General features: G+C 40.1%; 1 protein-coding gene across 1 annotated transcript; it reads left to right on the top strand.

The window, feature by feature from the left end:
- Positions 1 to 1,254: 1,254 nt before the first annotated feature.
- Positions 1,255 to 1,458, top strand: N7473_011010 (uncharacterized protein; the record flags this gene model as incomplete). Its single annotated transcript, XM_057156949.1, has 1 exon — positions 1,255 to 1,458. One exon carries the CDS (start codon positions 1,255 to 1,257, stop codon positions 1,456 to 1,458), a length of 204 nt encoding a protein of 67 aa, XP_057005604.1.
- Positions 1,459 to 21,493: the final 20,035 nt, after the last annotated feature.

Below are 21,493 nucleotides of genomic sequence, written 5' to 3'. Positions count from 1 at the left end.
ATAATCATAACTGAACACCCATTCTTCAGAGTGCCGGTCCCAAGTCGGGCCTGTCTTGATCTCGTGCCATATCTGGTCTCGTCTTTGCTCTCGGGGTTCACAAAGTGCGTGGTCAAGGTCCTATCTGTACGGTACGGCGGCAAATGGCGGCCACCGACCCCCCTGGTGAATGTAACTAGAAGTGTGCCTAAATATTAAGACATCAAGGCAGGCATCAAGGCGGCAAGGCAGGAAAGAAGTTGGGACTTGGTCAAATTCAGGGGTTCAGGCGGTATTTCTGCCTGAGAAAATGGGCATCAGGTCGTGGCCGCTATTCGCCGGCGCCTCTGGTTGACTCGATCTGTATACTCCAGGGAACCTTTGCCGACTTTCGATCTGATGCTAATGAGTCAGTCTCATATCAATAGCGTGGAGAAAGTGCACAGAGTCGGCTGCTTACTCAGGCCGGATTCCGAGTGCTCAACATTGAGATTCACATCAACGGTTTGGAATGTTTGATTGAATGTGGGCTAGAATGAAGAATTCCATTTCGTATATCGGAAATGAAAAGCGAATACTACATATATCTATACTTTAGGTCTAAGAATGACTGGATAGCTCGCTGAAATACCATTCTGTCAACCTGATTGATGGTCCCCTGTTCTCGCTAGTCATGACACATATGTACTTATGTAATTTTATGGGTCGCATACCCACTCATGACCGATGGCCCTAAATATACTATAGACCCCCGCAGCGGAAGCTACCTATTCTGGAATCACGTAATTGTAAACGACTTACACCTAATCACAGCTTGGGCAATTCTTGAGCGGAGTTATTTCCATTCCATATCCTGACTCTGTGTTTGAGATTCTCTATTTGCGGGTTGTATATTTGTGGCTTACATTTTTGTGGCTTACATTTTTGCGGGGTTTTGTTCGCGGTTCGATTCAATGCTGGTCCGGCATCTGACTCTCTGGTATGTGGATGCTAGATTAGTTCTAGAATTAGCGTAAGACTAATTTTAACAAATTTTTAGAGCAATGGTTGGAATTTCCCACGGAATGTAGGAGGGAAGGGTTAGGATTATAAAGTCTCATCTTTCACCCACATGTCATCCTCACCTCGTTTCTAATAACACCCCAAGCGAAAGACATTACTCAAATCCCCTGTCACCGCACTCAAACGTTCGCGTAAGTCTCTTATGCCACTCAAGAAGGGGTATTCATCTCACAATGTGCAGAAACCACTCAATCCTTACTTCATTAAACCAAAATGCGCTATATTACTACAGTCGTGGCGCTTCTCGCAGTCACTTTAACTGCAACTGCGTGCCAGCCAGGCACTTACGAGTGTGGATCGAGTGATGGATATGTTACGGTTAATGTCTGCAACGGTCAAGGCGCATTGGCCGTTGCTGCGCGTTGCGACCCAGGGCAGAGTTGCACTGTTAAGGGTGGTGTCGGTTATTGTGTCTGATAGCAACTCTGCTGCATGTCGAAGAGCATGGATCAATTTTATCTTCTTGATGGGGATATTTACTCAAACCGGTTGAAGTGACGGGACTTCGATATGTTACTCATCCCATTACTAGCAATTGAGCATGCTTACATGTGCTGGCATAAATACTCTCGCCTAATTCGAGAGGTTCTAAATCTCTTTAGCTATGGACTTTAGCTATGGAACTGCTTCTAAGCCTACTTGTATCTGCTTCTAATAATTAGCTATTGCATACCTTTCGACCAATGGGTATTTCATTGGGAAGTCTTGGATGTTGACATTGTCTTGTCCTTAAAATCCCACGTCATGAGTAGAAACCGGATGCCAAATGAGACTATCGAAATCAATGTATAGTGTATGTGAATTATAGTGTATGTGAATTAAAATAAACTTATTGTTAATTCAAAGAGTGGTGCTTCTACATAGTAGTGGGCTTCACAGTTCATTCCCTTTGCTGCAAATACCCAACCCGCCTATAAACACTGTGTGATCTTTCGGATTGCGAGCAATGCTTCACCAGTAGATCCTAAGGTTCTTTTCTAGGGTAACCCTGCTGGCACGACATTTTGCCTGATTTCTGCCTGGTTTTTGCCAAGCATTTCACGCCTTACAATTACCAATTCAACCACCCTCTTTCTTCCTACACACACGTATCCTTTCCTTCTTCTATTCCGGGTTCCAGCTCAGCGGGTGTCAACAAAAGTTCAGCGGTTGTCAAGGAGAATATAACCAATCTTAGCACCCGCTGAGCTATTATGCTGAGTTTGATGCATTTATGTGTTAATTATACAGGGTTCAGCTTAAGTTGAACCCCTACCTTACTAAACTGCACTTTAACTCTATACAGCTCTACAAAACCTACGTTACTAATTCCTTAACGACTCTTTTATTTTGATTCTTTGATTGAAATATAGAAGAAGTAGTCGGAATATTAATTAATTACCTATTAACAAATAATTTCGAAGGGTATTTTTAAGGTTGAAGTCCGAAAGGTACTGTCGGATTTACGCCGTGTGCATAAACCCTAGGGCGTGTGCTTGTAGACGCACATAGGTCGATCGAATACCACGATTATGGAAGAGAGACGAAAGTGCAATAGAGGTAGGTCGGCAGCGAATAGGTTGAACAGTGGAGGGTCAACACAGTTTAATCAGAATTGCCTTAAGCTCTATTCGTGTGTGGAAATGGTGTCAAACTTGTTGTATTTAACTAGAGAAACAGGCAGTATTTATAACTTTAGGTACATAGCAGAATATCAAGGAAAAACACTGATAAAACTCTCAGAGTAACATGGGGGATACGAGAGTGTTAGGAAACTCGTTGTTCTTTCCATTTGATAAGATAGTTGATATCTTATCATCGTATCGTGTAGTGGTGGATATCCGATTGGTCCGATGTGTATTGCTTATCTACACGCTCAGTGCGGGGTATCGCACATCCACATGTTGACAGGTACTAACAAAGAAGTAAGAGATATATCTTCTATCTAACACCTACCCTACTGCTACTCTCCACTTAACACTATATTTTTTTTCTTTTAAGGTAAAAATATCTTTTCGCTCCTCTCCCTAACGCAGCTTTTTATATATTAAGATATATATAGAGTATCAAAATAGTAAATCTTAGAGTCTTCCCTAGCCTAGGGTCTAACCCGGGCCGAATTCGACAATAACATAGCCTTAAATACAGCTAATCCCGACCCCGATCTAGGGAATAGATATAGTATATAGACACAACCTATATACTATTAATATACTAATTGTCGGATTTACCGGCGTGCACAAGCAAGCAATTGTACACGATAGGTCAAATCAGTATACGATTGGCGAAGAATCGTATAGGTCAGGTCGAACGATTCGGCTCAGAATCGGAAGTTAACCTATGATAGAAGAATGCTCCAACTTCATCACAATCATTAAACTTGATTCAACTAGCTATGGAAAACAGGCAGTATTTATAACTTCATGAAATCGAGGTAATACGTCAGAATAGAATCTTATAGAAATCAGGAGAAATATAGAGTGTTGAAGCTCCTTCGTTATGTGTGCAATCTGTTGATGTCAATCGTTGAAGATCATCGTCACGTGTACGTTCCGTCGTATTCTGTTAAGTTCGATAGCTGTCGTAGGCTTATGTACCTACTTATATTAATATACCCCCTTGTTACGCGTTGCCGACTGGTCACTGTGAGTTAGAATGTCCACGGGTTATACTTCCCTGATTCTAACTACGGATTCCAAGAGTATCTCGCAACCGTACCGATGCTATGCAAAGCCTTACGTCGGGTTCGGGTCTTGTTGAGTATCTTGCAGAACGTGCCAGAAGTGCGCGCTAAGTAAGTCAATCACTAAGTATTGCTACTAAGTGAATCCCCTACTTGTAGGTTAGGTTGTCTTGAAGGTAAAAACTATGAAGTGCAAAGTACTAAAGGTAGTAACTAAGTAACAATGTGAGATTGATCGCGAAGAACTAAATATATAATATAAAATAAGTGTCCTTTTATATCTAGCCCTTCCTACTCCCGGATCTACTCCCTTGTAGTAAATCTAGAGTCACGGTATACTCCTGCGTATACTCCTTAGAGTCACGCTAGGAGTATATCTTAGTTGTTACGTAGTGTTACCGGCTTCTTATATTTAGGGCGTAATCTAAGTGCATATAAAATAGTAGCCGTTTCCTGCATTGCGCTAACTGTCCTATCGACTAATCAGGTATTAGTTATAACGGTTAGCTGTAGGCTGTTTCTAGCTTTCTTTCTAAATATCTGCCTTAATATCCCCTAGGGCACCCTAAGTATACCGAAACGTACGTAACAACGCTAATCCTTAGCATCCGTGGAATAATTAGCTCACGGTTACTCCTTAAATATCTGTAGTCTAACCGCCCCTCTCGAGGTCCGTAACACCCCTTAGCTCTTAATATAAGGTTAAAAAAGTAAGAGCTAAATAAGAGATTTTAGAAGGAAAGGAATTCCTCTATAGGTAAGATCTCTATATCTAGCTATTAAACAAAGGTAGTATGTTTTTCTGTAGATAAAGGCTTCGTAAGGCCGTCGGCTATTATTTCGGCCGACTTAACCTATTCGATTCGTAGTCGTTTAGCTTAGACTTCCTAGCGAATCTAAAGCTAGTGGATATTAATATAACGAAGTTTAGTCTGAAATATTGATTTCTTACGCGTAAGCAAATTAACTATCTACTAATTATTATATTCGATTATATCTAATTAGTCAGTTTCGAATTAGATAAAGGAAAAGAGGCGTTTAATTTAATAAAGCTACTTAGCTGCGTAGCTAATAGCTAGCAATTCGGCTTCTATAATTGATATAGTAATAGTCTTCTGCTTACGCGATTTCTATTTAATTAGGCCACTAAATAAGCAGAAGATAAATCCTTTAGAGCTCTTACGATTAGGATTGTTGTCAACATGTGGATGTGCAATACCCCGCACTAAGTGTGTTGATAAGCAATACACATCGGACCAATCGGATAAACACCCCAGTGCACGACTATAAGCAATACAGTCGGACCAATTATATCAACACCACAGAGCACGACTATACAATACGATGAAAGATATCAACTATCACATTATAACGCAAAGAACAACAAGTTTCCTAACACTCTTGTATGCCCCTATGTTATTCTGAGATTTTTATCAGTCTTTTTCTGTGACATTCTGCTATATACCTAAAGTTATAAATACTGCCTGTTTCCCTAGTCAAATTGAACAAGTTTGACACTATTTCCACTCACGAATAGAGCTCAAGGCAATTCTGATTAAACTGTGTTAACCTTCTACTGTTCAACCTGTTCGCTGCCAACCCACCTCTATTGCACTTTCGTCTCTCTTCTATAATCGTAGTATTCGATCGACCTGTGTACGCCTATAAGCATACTACACTAGGGTTTATACACACAGCCTAAGTCCGATAGTTATAAGCCTGATTGCCGCAGCCCTTTGCTAAAGCTTTCGGATATCTTACTTTACTCTCACTTTTATCTTACCTATCACTTTTGTCTTATAAGTGATAGATTTAACTAATCTACAAGCTACCTAGCTTAAATATCCACTGAAAAGCTACGTACACTAGACCTCCTAGATTACTGCTATACAAGACTATATAGTAGAAAACAGTATATAGCAATATACTAATCCTGATTAACCGCCTGCTACGCCGCCGCAGGAACCGATAAAGCTATAGATATCTAATATAGCTAGGCAGCTGTCTAATACCTTTATATCTAATAAACTATCCCCTATACGCCTAATTGATCTTACACTAAATTAAGTATCTATCTATAGAATCCTTCTTAACGAATACAATTCGTCTAGATCTAATTTTAAGCAATATATACGATTAATTCAGTCTCTTAAGTAAGGTATTTAATTATCTCTTATACCTAAGGGAAGAAAGATAATCAACAGCCTATTACTACGCGACGCAATTATATAGCTACGCGCTATATTCGCCTGATTAGACTAATCGAAGAATCGGTAAATCCTGCGTAATTAGGATAAAATTAAGCGCTAAGCACTACTATCTAAATCCTCTTAACTCACTATATAGGGCCAAAAGTGGATTATTTGTAAATTATAAGGAACTTAGGCTAATATCTCTTACTTCTAAGACCCTCTTGCTTTAGTCTACGACTTCCTAGAGGCTATTTAATTAAGCGATTAAGACTTCTATATATTCTAGTGCAATACAATCCTTTAGGGCTTATAGTAGCCTACACTTACTGAATTAGTTAATCTCTTTATTAAATAATATCGACTAATTGTACTATCTACACACAATAGGCGATAGATTACACACTAAACCTATTAGCGCAGAAATCCTAATAACGAATCGGAAGAAACACTAACGAAACTAGGCTGAAAGGGTAAGGGCACCTACTTATATAAGGGTCTACTAAGTAACGGCTATCACGATTTTGATTAATATAGCTATATTAACCCGCTAGTTAAGCTAAAGGATTAAAAGCCTAGCAGAAAGGCCTAGTAAGTATTTAAATAACGATATAAATACTCACTAGGATTTAAGAAGGCCTACTAGTATATAATCAAAAAGTATCAAAAATTAGATAAATCTGAATTAGACGAAATAGCTGAATTAGACGAATCGCCTAAATCGACTAAAAGAGATATATTTTTAGTATATATTCCGAGAGAGCAAACTAATAATATCTTCTAAAGCAACGATAGTAAGGTAATAAGCACAATTTAGGTCTCTGCTAAGAAAAACGATATATAGTACTATAATACCGGAGTATTAATCTATATCACGAATAACAGAGATCTACTATTAAATTATAGGCTAGTTGTTTCCTCCGTTATAATAGGAAACACTAAGACTATAATCCTTAGCTATAGAGAGCTTACTATTACCCTAACGAAATCTCTTAATAGAAGCACCTTTCCTTTAAAGTATATCGTATACTGCCCTAGATTCTATATTAACCTTATATTAGCAGAACGTACTGTAAGCGCTAGAATCTATTATAATAGCAAGAATTCTACTCTAGAAGAGGGTAATAGAACACTAATTTGCTAATTAAATATAAAATTAGGTATTTATCTGATTAAATAAGATAAAGTGATAGACACAGGGCGCTATACTACTAATTATATCTCTCTTCCTTCACCTATCTCTCACTTATCTCTTACTTATACTACACACAATTATATATCTCCCCTTACTAACTAATTTAGCAAAATTATGCTATCTTTATATATAAAGAAACAACTTAATAGCACAATTGATTAGTAGCACCGAAGATTAGGCTATATTAGCCACGATATTATATCACGCCTACTAGAGTATATATCAAACGTTATAATCAAAGATATATCTTTGCCTATTAGCTATTACGAAGTATACAAACTAGCTAATTTACTACGTTAAGTCTCTCGATTACTAATACGATATAATCAACCGTTCGAATCTCTGCACTAGGACCTTATTCACTTTAAGTAATCGCTCACGAAAACTTCCTACCTATTATATTCGGTCGATCCTATAACTAAATACTAGCTAGCGTAAGACCTTTCTTCGAAGACTAATTCAACACAATCCCTTTCCGATTAAATCGATTTCGTACGAAACTAATCTAACCTAAGCGTCAATCAATCAATCAATCAATCAACACTCTATTAACCTGTTGCAGCCTAACTAGTGGCGTAATGGCTATGCAGGCGCTCCCTCCGGCGGAAGCAAGAGTGATCCGAACGCTAGACCCGCGCATGAAACAGTAAATACATAGGAAAACGGCGTATTGCTATAGAAATCAGCCCAAAAATCAGTCCAAAACCGTATCAAAACGCCCTCCAAGCCCTTAGTCCCACGATATATCCCTTAATCTGCCCTCACATTGGCCTGCCGCTTCCTCCGTATCTCTATCCCCGGTATCTCTCCTGCTTCGTTCTCAATTGGTGGCGTTCGTTGTCGACTTGTGTGTTAACGTGTTGGATGTATTCTTCTACGACCTCTCGGTTGGCCGTGGTTTTGGCGTTCCTCCTACCTAGCGTCTTCACCCCCTGTGCCTGCTAGTCTATCCTGGCGGATCGTTTCCTTCGCCCTGCGGGGGCTCCGGCTCGATTTCGACGTGCCGGAACTGTCCTAGGAGGCCTGTTTGAAGTATGAATTCGGCTACGTAGCGGGTGGCCTGCGAGTGTGATACGATTGTATTGTAATCCGTCGAATCCCTAAGATCGGTTATCCGGATCTTGTTAAGGAAGGTCTGCCTCAAATCAGCGTACAACGGGCACTGTATTAAGATGTGTCTCGGGGTTTAAGACCCTTCTCCACAGTAACACTTATCTGATTCGACCGCCTTGATTTTGAACAGAAAGTGATTCAGTGCGATGCGTATCGATCGTATTTGAATCAAAATCGAAGTGTAAGGCTTCGAAAGGGATTCGAATAGCCGAAGTACCTTCTTGTCTGGAGCTTTGACTAACCGTTAATTCGGTTTGCTAGTTCGCTCCTTTGCCCACTCTTGTGCCTATCTCTCTTTAATACGCCGCCGTACTCGACGCTTTGCGGTCGCTGCTAGAAGGACTCGACCGGCGGACCCCTCGGGGTAGGGTTGTTCCGCTCTGTTCTCTACTCTCCCCTCCGTTGCCGCTAACTTTGCTTCAACGTCGGCAGTCTCGTTGCTAGGAACGCCTACGTATACAGGGATCCAACGGATCTCGATGGGAATCTGATCGAACGTGGGCGTTTGCTGCAGCAATCGAAGGGTTCGTACGTGATCGTAAATACTGTTGAGCACGAACTGGCCTGACGATCGCTTTGGGATTTGTACCGCCTGAATAGCGGCCTGGCAGTCGGAGAAGATAATAAGCTTTGTGGGCCTGTTGGTTTAGAATTGGTTAACGAACCTGGCAATCGCTATTTCAATGCCGTTAAGCTCGGCAACGTACACTATAGATTCGTCGGTGGTTCCTAGGTGCCGCCGTTCGAAGATACCCTTACGCGGGGCAACGGCCGAGGCACCCACTATACCCTTATACCCACTTCTATCTGTGAAGAATAAGACCGTCAGGGTTCGGTCTAGTGCGGCTTGCTAGAACAGAGATTCTATCTTAATCTTGTTATACGAGGCCCGCGCAGCCTCTGTATTCTAGTCGATCACGCATAGGATCCGTGCCTCCTATAGTGCTAGAACAAACGCTTTACGCGATTCCCACGTCCCTTGCTGGTTCAAAATACTATCTTTCTTCTATCTAAGGGCTTCGAGAGGGCTCTATCCCCCTTTCCTGATTTCCTGCGGGGAACGCTGTCGACGTAGACACTCCGGCTAGGCCTACGCAGCTCCTGTTTAGATTCGCGTTGCTATTTCCTAGATGATTTGGTCTATGAGTATATGTATTGGTGTGATAAAGAGCTCCACGTTGAGTGCTGCTGCACTAGTGGATTTGAAGGCACCGCTGATGAGAATCGCCGCACGTCGTTGAACTTTAGTAAATTCGTTAACCGTACGTTTCATCTCCTACGCAGGCAAAGATCTGGCCGTAGGGCAGTACTATACAGATATTCCGTAGAGTATCTGTGGCACTACCACTGCTTAGTAGACCTTTCGCATCGCTACTAGTGAGGCACCCTATACCGATCCTGTTATCGCCCGGAGGGCTTCTAGGCTACCGTTGGCCTTGTCGAGTAACTTTCGGCGGTGTGTGTCGAAATCGAGGTGTTTGTCGAGCTAAACCCCTAGGTACTTAGTAGACTGTGTCGGTTGTATTGATAATTCGTTGTACTGGACGGGTATCTAGTCGTTACCCTCGGGGTGCTATGTCGCGTAGTCGAAGATATCGGATCCAATGTGGGTTGTATCGTTAGCCGCCAGCCCCTAGGCTGTCTCGTTCTCATTCCGGTTGGTGAAGTGAATTAATTCGAACTTATCGGGTGCGAATCTTGCTGCATAGCGTCTGGCCTATCGATTCGCCTTACCGAGAATTTTCTCTAGTGTTATTGTGTTGTTGTAGTATGACTCCGATTCGACTAGGACCGCTACGTCGTCTACCCAGCCAATACCAACGGACTGTGCAATGCCTGTTCGAAGGCTGCATACGGTGATTAGAGGGGCGTTGAATAGCAAGAATAGTATCAGCGAGATTGGCGATCCTTGTGGGATACCGGTAGGCGTGGGGAAGCTGTCTGAGAGATATCCTGGTAATTTGATGCGAGTATTCCTTAACCTAAGCGTCCTTATAGTATATTTAGATAACGAAAAAGTACTATCCGACTTCTTTAATCAGTAAGCAACCGCTCGCGGAATTAAGCTAGAGACTACTCCGCCCTATTAGCCTAATTAAAATAGCTACGCTAAACGATATAGTGTATTAATATCAAAGATAGCTAGGTAGATAACGATTGATACAAACCTACTAAGCTATCTTTAGCCTAAGGTAGCTAAGACAGCTGTTTATATTCAAAATCGTATACCGCACCGCTTAATCAACTAGCAATCGCTATATAAAGCACTTATAGCCTATCTAGGCAACAATATCCTATATTAGCTATAAGCTAAACCTAACCTTTCGAATATACAAATCTTCGGATACAAAGCGTACGTGCGTATTAATAAGCTTCCTAGACTAGCTAAGCTAGCGCTACGCGCAGCTATTAGCTATCTAGTAGGCTATAAAGTATATAATATTTAGCGAATTTAGATACCCTCTAATCGTCGAGTGATTCGTGTACGAGACGTATAATTCAACGAAAACGAATTCTACGATTCCTTATTACCTAATCAAAGGATTCGTATTTATAAAGATAGCAATCTAACGTAGCCGATTACTACTCTTAACAATAAAGAAATAATAAGAATCCTTAACGATATAGATATTCTAGTCAATTTTAACAACAATCAGACAATACAGCAAGATCTAGGGGGTAGAAGCCCTACAGCGGCTAATATAGATCCTGCTACACCCTCTTAGCTTTCTGAAACCTTATATTCGCCTTACTTTTAGCTTACTTCTGATTAAAACGACGACACTGTTCTAAGCGATCACAACGAAATCCTTAGAGACTAACTGCTTACTCCTCTACTTAATCCAAAAGCAGACGAATACAACTAATCTAACTAATCTGATCCGTCTGATATCGACGATACTAGCTAATCTAGCTAGATATAGCCTTTTGTGCTAATTAATAACACTAACTTCGACCCTTCTAGCTACGAACCCCTCTCTATACTAAAGTAACAATAATCTGATTTAGATACTAGCCGAGACCTAGATAAGGTTAAGCGCCCTTATATTAACCTTACTTTACTTACGTAGGCCTTCCTGCTAGACTAAAGCAAATAACTAAAGGTACTGATTTTATTAATTCCTCTACTACCTTCTAGCTATTATTACCTAGTTAGCTACCCTTTCGAAAGCTAATTTCGTTAAGCTATATAAATTAAATTTAATAAGCTATTAGATATATATATATTTAAACTAATTAATACAAACCTTATTATATATATATATCAGACAAATTATAAAGGTTTAGACTAATTAGAGTGCCCTCGCTACTAATTGATCCTAATAAGATAGGTATTTACCTATAAATCAGATAAATTAGGCTACCTTATACGATTTAAAGTACGCTTATATATATAAGGTAATACCTAAATCCCTAACGATTAAGACGCTCGAACTAGTACCCTTATTACTAGAACCTTTTGTATACTTATTGCGATTATTATATAATATAACCTTAAAACCTTTTAGATAGATATAGTTAATACGTTCTTGAATAGCTCGCTAAAAGAAGAAGTTTATTACTAATATCTACCTAGATTAGGTAAGAAATCGACGATTCTTCGCCTATATAAAGTAGTATATAGTCTACGGATCGCTAGTAAGAGATAGGAAGATAATATTAAAGAGATACTTCTCTTACTTAAATTTTAATTATACCCTAATAACCCTACTCTTTATACTAATAATTATATAGTTATTATAGTGTTCGTTAACGATTTCCTTACTGCCTATTATCGAAGTAAGAGTATATACGCTTAGCAAATTAAAGACCTTCTCTTATAACGATTTAAAATAAAAGACTATAGCGAATTAACCTAATTTATTAGTATTCGAATTATACGAGACCGATTAAAACGAAAGACCTAGCTTAATTAAGCAGCGTATATTGAAAAGATAGCTACCCGATTTAACCTACTAAACAACAATAAGCCTATTAATATACTACTACTAATTACCTAAAAGCTTGATCTAATCTTGTTAGAAATTAATCCGAAGTATATTAAGCTATATCAACAAGAATATAGATTAACCTTATTCCCTGCTGTTTAGACCCGGCCGGATACTATATTCGCTAACTAATTACTAGCAAAATCGCTTACTCGCTGTAACGAGAAGCACTTAAAAGCTATTAATTATCTAATTTCCTACCTATATCAGATAATATACCTTTCCCTCTATTTTGACAGCGAAATAAGAGCTTCTGTCTTTACTGCTGCTTTAGATATAAGCTTTGCCGATAATCCTGATCGGAAGAGCTCTGAAGGATTTATCTTTTGCCTATTCAGAGGCCTAATTAAATAGAAATCACGTAAGCAGAAGACTATTACTATATTAATAACCGAAGCTAAATTACTTACGATTAGCTACGCAGCTAAGTAGCTATATTAGATTAAACGCCTCTTTTCCTTTATCCAATTTGACCCTGACTAATTAGATACGATTTAATATAATAATAAGTAGATAGTTAACCTGCTTATATAAGAGAAATCCTCCTTCTAAACTAAGCTTCGCTACGTTGATATTTATTAACTTTGGATTCGCTAGGAAGTTTAGGCGAAACAGCTACGAATTAAATAGATTAAATCAGCCGAAATGCTAGCTAATAGACTTACTAAGCGCTTTACTACCGAAAAATATACTGTTTTCGTTCAATAGATAGGTATAGAAATCCTCCCTATTTATTAGAAGGACCCTTTTATCCCTTCTTCCTCTGTTTTATCTTATTTAGCTCTTACTTTGCCTTTATATCGAGAGCTGAGGGGGTGTGTCAATATATAGATATATAATACCCCGCACTAAGTGTGTTGATAAGTAATATATATCAGACTAATCGGATAAATACCCTAGTGAACAACTATAAGCAATACAGTCGGACTAATCATATCAACACCACAGAGCACGACTATACAATACGATGAAAGATATCAACTATCACATTATAACGCAAAGAACAACAAGTTTCCTAACACTCTTGTATACCCCTATATTATTCTAAGATTTTTATCAGTCTTTTTCTGTGACATTCTGCTATGTACCTAAAGTTATAAATACTGCCTGTTTCCCTAGTTAAATTGAACAAGTTTGACACCATTTCCACTCACGAATAGAGCTCAAGGCAATTCTGATTAAACTGTGTTGACCTTCTACTGTTCAACCTGTTCGCTGCCAACCCACCTCTATTACACTTTCGTCTCTCTTCCATAATCGTGGTATTCGATCGACCTGTGTGTGCCTACAAGCACACCACACCAGGGTTTATGCACACGGCCTAAATCCGACAATTGTTAATAAAGCTTATATCTAAGGCGGTAGTAAAGATAGAAGCTCTTATTTCGCTATTAAAGCAGAGCAAAAGGTATCTTGTTATATAGAGATACAATATTAAATAGTCGATAGCTGCTAAATACTTCTTATTATAGCGAGTTAGCGATTTAGCTAGTAATTAGTTAGCGAATACAGTATTTGGTCGGGTCTAAACAGCAGGGAAAAGGGTAGATTTGCACTTTTATTAAAATTGCTTAATAATTTTCGGGTTAATTAGTTCTATCAGAATTAGATTAAGCCTTTGTGTAGCTAGAAGTAGTAGTTTTAAGGCTTTCTAGCTATTTAGTAGGTTAAATCTAATAGCTATCTTTCTAATATAGGCTACTTAATTTAGCTAGGTCTTTCGTTTTAATCGATCACGTACAATTCGAATACTAATAAACTATATTAGTTCGCTATAATCCTTTATTTCGAATCATTCTAAGAGTAGTCCTTTAATTTACTAAGCGTACGAACTCTTACTTTTGTGATAGGTAGTAAAGAAATTGTCGACGAATACTATAATAATTATATAATTATTAGTATAAAGGGCAGGGTTATTAGGGTAAGGTTTAAATATAAGTAAGAGCAGTTCTCTTTAATATTATCTTCCTATCGCTTACTAGCAATTCGTAGGCTATATACTAATTTGTATAGGCGTAGAACTATCGATTTCCTGCCTAATCCTAGAGGATATCGGCAGTAAACTTTTTCCTTTAGCAAGCTATTTAAGAAGGCGTTAATAGTATCTATCTAAAAGGTTTTAAGATTAAATTGTGTAATAATTGCGATAAGCGTACGAAACGTTCTAGCCGTAAGTGTACTAGTACGAGCGTCTTAGTCGTTAGGAACTTATATATCTCTACGTATATATAAGTAAGCTTTGAAGCGTATAAGATAGCCTAATTCGTCTGATTTATAAGCGAATACCTATTGTATTAGGATAAAATAGTAACGAGGGTAATCTGATTAATCGATACCTTTATAATTCGTCTGATATACGTATATAACTAGATATACGCTTATTAGTTCGAATATACGTATATCTATAAGCTTATTAAATTTAATCTATATAGCTTAACGAAATTAGCTCTTGAAAGGGTAGCTAGCTAGCTAATTATAGCCGGATAGTGTAGGTAGGATAGAGGATATCAGAATTTTTAGCTGCTTTTGTATACTTTAGTCTAGTAGGAAGGCCTATATAAACGTAGTGAGATTAATATAGGGAATAACTGCTGGCACAACATCAATTTGCTAGCAGCACAATATTTGCCTGATTTCTGCCTGATTTTTGCTAAGCCCGTCACACCTTATAATTACTAATTCAACTATCCTCTTTCTTCTTATACACACACATCCTTTCCTTCTTCTATTCTATCTTCTACTACTAGGCCTATCACATAACTTTTGTCGGCCAGAAAAGCGGGTCATATTTCCATTAGGCCAAAAAGGCGCACTTAAGCACAGTCTTCAGGCTTTATTTGGAGATATAAGAGATCAGGTCGTTCAGGGGCCGATATACCCCCTACTATATGCGGACAACTTTCTACTAGCCCTGCTATAATCATATAACCTATACACTAACATTATTCAATCTATCTACTAACTAGGCCTATTCGCCACTTAGTAATCTGCCGTGCCTTTCTCTTTAATTCTTTCTCTACTATCACTAATTTCTTAGTCTTCTAACTGCAGTTAGCCCTACGCCCTTACCGAAGTTTTATCTCCTAGTTTAATAGTATTCACCTTGTCGATATATCGGTTCTCTTTAAAGGCAGTAGTACTACAATTCCTATAGTTTTATCTATAGAAACGTAGGTACCTCAGCTTCGCTTTACCCTAAATTTCCGACTAGTAATATACTTTCCCCCCTATCTTAGCTAACGCTTTATAGTATCTAGCAACTTCAGCTGTTTAACCCTCTTTACCTAAGCCGGCTTATTAATCCGAATCCTTCCTATCCTTCTTATTCGCTACTGATTCGTCCGAATTACCCGATTTAGTAGGATTAGCTAGTGTTATTAGTTAAAATAGGATAGAAGAAGAGATTAGCTACTATCTATAAGATCTTTAATTATATAGTTATATAAGAGACTAAGAGATTTCTAATAGTATTAGGTATAAGAGGGTAATAGCTTCCCTACTTAACTAAAAATCTGCTATATATTATAAACCTTTCGAATTACGCTTCTTAAGATTTGACTAAGGAGATTACGTAAAATTAGTACTTAAAGTAAGATAGGGTAATAGTATATTTCGTCTTAGATTAAGTTAAAAGCCTATAAATTTAGGGCAGTACTACAGCCACCCCCCTTAGCTATTTCTACCCCCCCCCTTAGCTATTTCTACCCCCCTTTCGCTATTTCTACCCCCCTTTCGCTATTTCTACCCCCCTTTCCTAAGAATTAAGGCAGACATTCCTATTCCGGTTTAGCGTAATGTAATATTAATGCCTTAAAATTTTGGGGGTTAACCGCCTACTAAAAGCACCCGGGATTAACCTACCGCCTAGCCCACCGCCCTCACCGCCTACCTGAAAAATCCACAACTCTGGCTGCCTACTAAGCCTACGCCTACAACTACTAAGAAATCTCTCTTTCCTACCTATCTTCTTTACTTATCCACTTATTTACTCGTCTACTACTATCGCCCTTTTCAACATAGCTAATTTAGGCCTAGATTGTTACGCTTCAGATACCGATAAGTCTCCTGATAAGCCTCCCGAGGAGCCTTCCAATTAGCCTGCTGAGGGTACTGCGGGAGGACCTACTGTAGCCCTGCCCCCGCCCGCCGAAGTCCTGCCCGAAGAAGACGTTGCTATAATTACCTTACCCCTACTACCTCTCGAGATCGAATATAATACTACAGAAGAAGCTATTTAGGCTATCAACGATTTTGCTCTCGATTATAGCTATACAGTAGTGAAGCGGAGAAGCAAGAGGACTAAGTCTAAGTATAGCGTTGGCGTATTAAAGAAGGTCTAGCTTATGTGTAATCGTAGAGGGATTTATACACTATCAATTGCTACCCTAGATCGCAAGCGGAAGACTACTATATTAGCGAGTGGTTGCCTATTCGATATTGCCGTATAGCTTCGAGGTGATAAATAGGTTCTTACTGTTGCTAACGACTTATATAACTATAAGCTATTACCACTAACGACCTATCAGGCCTAGAGAAGACTCGAGCTTAACCGGAAAAACGAAAAACTACAAGGCTAGTTCCGGCTCTCCTATCCTACCCGGTAGATTATAACAATCCTTAAGAACGAGGATCAAAATACCTGTCTTATACAGAAGGATATTAATAATACGCGTTTAAAGTCGAACTAGCAGTTTTTAGCTAGTCGGACGCCTATTTAAGTATTGCTGATAGAGTTTCTAAAGGATAATAAGTGGATATTTAGGTATTTTATGTTCTTATCGCGCTCTAACCCCTCCGCTATTTCCTCGGGTAATACTGATAGATTTTATTACCTCTGAATAGATACAGGCTTAATAGGGATAATTATGTTATAGTCCTATTCGTAATACACAAAACTAGCGTCAAGATATTAAAGTATCACTTATACGTCCTTTCTATAGATTATATATATAAGACTAACTAGTATAGATTACCTCTTCTTGATATTGTAGGGTTTACTACTACCGGTTCGTTAATCTTCCTTAGATTTGCCTTTATTCAAAATAAGTAGTAGCCTATATACGAAATAGTGCTTAAGTTCCTTCTAGAGATTTATAATAAGCTTAACCTCGAGGACCCGCGGACGATTCTTACTAACAAGGAAGATAGCCTAATTAACGTAATTTATAAGGTTTTCCCCAATACTAACGTTATAATCTGTCGGATTTACGGGGTCAGCATAAATCCTTCGGCGTGCACAAGCAAGCGAGTGTGCACGGTTGGTCAAATCAGTATACGATTGGCGAAGAATCGTATAGGTCAGGTCGTCGTACGATTCGGCTTAGAATCGGAAGTTAACTTATGATAGAAGAATGCTCCAACTTCATCACAATCATTAAACTTGATTCAACTAGCTATGGAAAACAGGCAGTATTTATAACTTCATGAAATCGAGGCAATACGTCAGACTAGAATCTCATAGAAATCAAGAGAAATATAGAGTGTTGAAGCTCTTTCGTTATGTGTGCAAGTTGTTGATGTCAATCGTTGAAGATCGTCGTCACGTGGACGTTCCGTCGCATTCTGTCAAGTTCGATAGCATGGGCTTATGCACCCACTTATGTCGACACACCCCCTCAGCTCTTAATGTGAGGTCAAAGTGAGAGCTGAATGAGAGATATCAGAAAGGGGATTTCTCTGCAGGTAAGATCTCTATGCCTAGCTGTTGAACAAAGGCAGCATGCTTTTCTGCAGATAAACGCTTCGTGAGGCCGTCGGCTATCATTTCGGCCGATTTAACCCATTCAATTCGCAATCGTCTAGCTTGGACTTCCTGGCGAATCCAAAGCTGGTGGATATCAACATGACGAAGTTTGGTCTGAAATGTTGATTTCTCGCGCGTGAGCAAATCAACTGTCTGCTGATTATCGTATTCGATCACATCCAATTGGTCAGTTTCGAATTGGATGAAGGAAAAGAGGCGTTTGATCTAATATAGCTGCTTAGCCGCGTGGCTAATAGCTAGCAATTCGGCTTCTGTGGTCGACGTGGTGATAGTCTTCTGCTTGCGCGATTTCTATTCAATTGGGCCACCAAATAAGCAGAAGATGAATCCTTCAGAGCTCTTTCGGTCAGGATTGTCAGCAAAGCTTGTATCTGAGGCGGCAGTGAAGATGGAAGCTCTCATTTCGCTATCGAAGCAGAGCGAAAGGTATCTCGTTGCATAAAGATACAATATCAGATGGTCGACAGCTGCTAAATGCTTCTCATTGCAGCGAGTAAGCGATTTAGCTAGCAATTGGTTGGCGAATGCAGTGTCTAGTCGAGTCCAAACAGCAGGGAAAAGGGTAGATCCACACTTTTGTTGATATAGCTTGATAATCTTCGGGTCAATTGGTTCTGTCAGAATTGGATCAAGCTTTTGTGTGGCTGGAAGTGGCAGTTTCGGGGCTTTCTGGCTGTTTAGCAGGTTGAATCTAGCAGCTATCTTTTCAATGTAGGCTGCTTGATTTAGCCAGGTCTTTCGTTTTGATCGATCACGTACGATTCGAATACCAATAAACTGTGTCAGTTCGCCGCAATCCTTCATTTCGAATCGTTCTGAGAGTAGTCTTTTGATTTGCTGAGCGTGCGAACTCTCACTTTTGTGATAGGCAGCAAGGAAATCGTCGACGAATACTATAATAATCATGCGATTATCGGTATAAAGGGCAGGGTCATCAGGGCAAGGTTTGAATCCAAGTGAGAGCAGTATCTCTTTAATATCATCTTCCCATCGCTTACCAGCGATTCGTAGGCCATATACTGCTTTGTGTAAGCGTAAAACCATCGATTTCCTGCCTAATCCTGGGGGATATCGGTAGTAAACTTCTTCCTTTAGCGAGCTGTTTAGGAAGGCGTTGACAGCATCCATCTGAAAGGTTTCAAGGTCAAATCGTGTGATAATCGCGATAAGCGTGCGAAACGTTCTAGCCGCAAGTGTGCTAGTGCGAGCGTCTTGGTCGTCAGGAACTTGTGTGTCTCCACGCACACATAAGCGAGCTTTGAAGCGTGTGAGATAGCCTGATTCGTCTGATTTATAAGCGAATACCCATCGCATTGGGATGAACTGGTGGCGGGGGCAGTCTGATTGGTCAATTTCTTTGCAATTCGTCTGATGTGCGTGTGTGACTAGATGTGCGCTTATCGGTTTAAATGCACGCATATCTATAAGCTTGTTGAATTCAATCTGCATAGCTTGACGAAATTGGCTCTCGAAAGGGTGGCTAGCTAGCTGATTGTAGCCGGATGGTGCAGGTGGAATGGAGGATATCAGAATTTTTGGCTGCTTTTGTATGCTTTGGTCTAGCAGGAAAGCCTGTATAAACGCTGTGAGGTTGATATGAGGGCGCTTAGCTTTATCATGGTCTCGGCTAGCATCTGAATCAGAACGTGGGCGTTTAGTCGATATAGTAAGCGGCTCATAGCCGGAAGGGTCGAAATTGGTGTTATCAATAAGCACGAAAGGCTGCATCTGGCTAGATTGGCTAGCGTCTTCAATATCAGAAGGGTCTGATTGGTCAGATTGGTCGAATTCGTCTTCTTTTGGATCAAGTGGAGGAGTAGGCGGTTGGTCTCTAAGGATTTCGTCATGATCGTCAGGATCAGAAGTGAGCTGAAAATGAGGCGAATGTGAGGTTTCGGAGGGCTGAGAGGGTGCAGCAGGATCTAAATTAGCCGTCGTACTAGGGCTTCCACCCCCTAGATCATGCTGCAGGGAAGCAATTGGTATATCGATATCGTCAAGGATTCTCATCGTTTCTTCATCGTCAAGTGTGGTAATCGGCTGCGATAGATTGCTATCTTCATAGATGCGAATCTTCTGATTGGGCAGTGAGGAATCGTAGAATTCGTCCTCATTGAATTGCACGTCTCGTGCACGAATCACTCGGCGATTAGAGGGTATCCAAATTCGCTAAATATTGTGTGCTTCATAGCCTACTAGATAGCCGATAGCCGCGCGTGGCGCTAGCTTAGCTAGTCTAGGAAGCTTGTTGATGCGCACGTACGCTTTGCATCCGAAAATTCGTATATTCGAAAGGTCAGGTTTGGCTTGTAGCCAATGTGGTGCATTGTCGCCTAGATAGGCTGCGAGTGCTTTATGTGGCGATTGCTAGTTGATTGAACGGTGTGGTATGCGATTTTGAATATAAACAGCTGTCTTAGCTGCCTCAGGCCAAAGATAGCTTGGTAGGTTTGCATCAATCGTCATCTGCCTAGCCATCTTTGATATCAGTGCACCATATCGTTCAGCGTAGCCATTTTGGTTAGGCTGATAGGGCGGAGTAGTCTCTAGCTTGATTCCGCGAGCGGTTGCTTGCTGATTGAAGAAGTCGGATAGTGTCTTTTCGTTATCTGAATGCACTGTAAGGACGCTTAGGTTGAATTGGTTTCGTACGAAGTCGATTTGGTCAGAAAGCGATTGTGTTGAATCAGTCTTCGAAGGAAGGTCTTGTGCTAGCTGGTATTTAGTCACAGGATCAACCGAATGTGATAGGTAGGACGTTTTCGTGAGCGATTGCTCGAAGTGGATAAGGTCCTAGTGCAAGGATTCGAACGGTCGATTATATCGCATCGGTAATCGAGAGATTTGACGTGGTGAATTAGCCAGTTTGCATGCTTCGCAATGGCTGATAGGCGAAGATATATCTTTGACAGTGATGTTTGATGAGTGCTGTGGTAGTCGTGCTATAACGTCGTGGCTGATATGGCCTAATCGTCGGTGCCATTGGTCGATGGTTCCATCCAGCGGCTTCTTCGTGTGTGAAGATAGGGCAATCTTGTCGAATTGGCTAGCAATATCATCATCAAGTGAATCGGAAGTGAGAGATAGCTGAGAGATAGGTGAAGGAAGGGAAACGTGATTAGCAGAGTGTCCGGTAGTAGACATTTCGTCCCATTTGATCAGATAAATGCCTGATTTCGCATTCAATCGGCATATTGGCGTGCCATCCTTCTCCTCTAGCGTGTAGTCTTTGCCATTCAGATAGATTCCAGCGCTTGCAGCTCTTTCTGCAGAGATTAGGTTGATGTGGAATCCAGGGCAATATGCGACGTGCTTTAAGGGAAAACTGGTTCTATCAAGAGATTGTGTTGGCTTCAAGATAAGCTCTCCATATCCGAGGATAGTGGTCTCAGTATTTCCTACTATGACGGAGGAAACGACTGGCCTATAGTTTGATAGTAGATCTCTGTTGTTCGTGACATGGATAGATGCTCCAGTATCATAGCACCAGGTGTCATTTTTCTTAGCTGGGATCCAAATCGTGCTCATGGCTTTCCTATC

This window comes from Penicillium subrubescens (assembly GCF_028828155.1).
Source record: "Penicillium subrubescens strain IBT 31985 chromosome Unknown utg000007l_segment0_segment0, whole genome shotgun sequence".
Lineage (NCBI taxonomy): Eukaryota > Fungi > Ascomycota > Eurotiomycetes > Eurotiales > Aspergillaceae > Penicillium > Penicillium subrubescens.
Note: the sequence above shows the minus strand (reverse complement) of the source record. Positions and strands in the feature narration are given on the sequence as shown.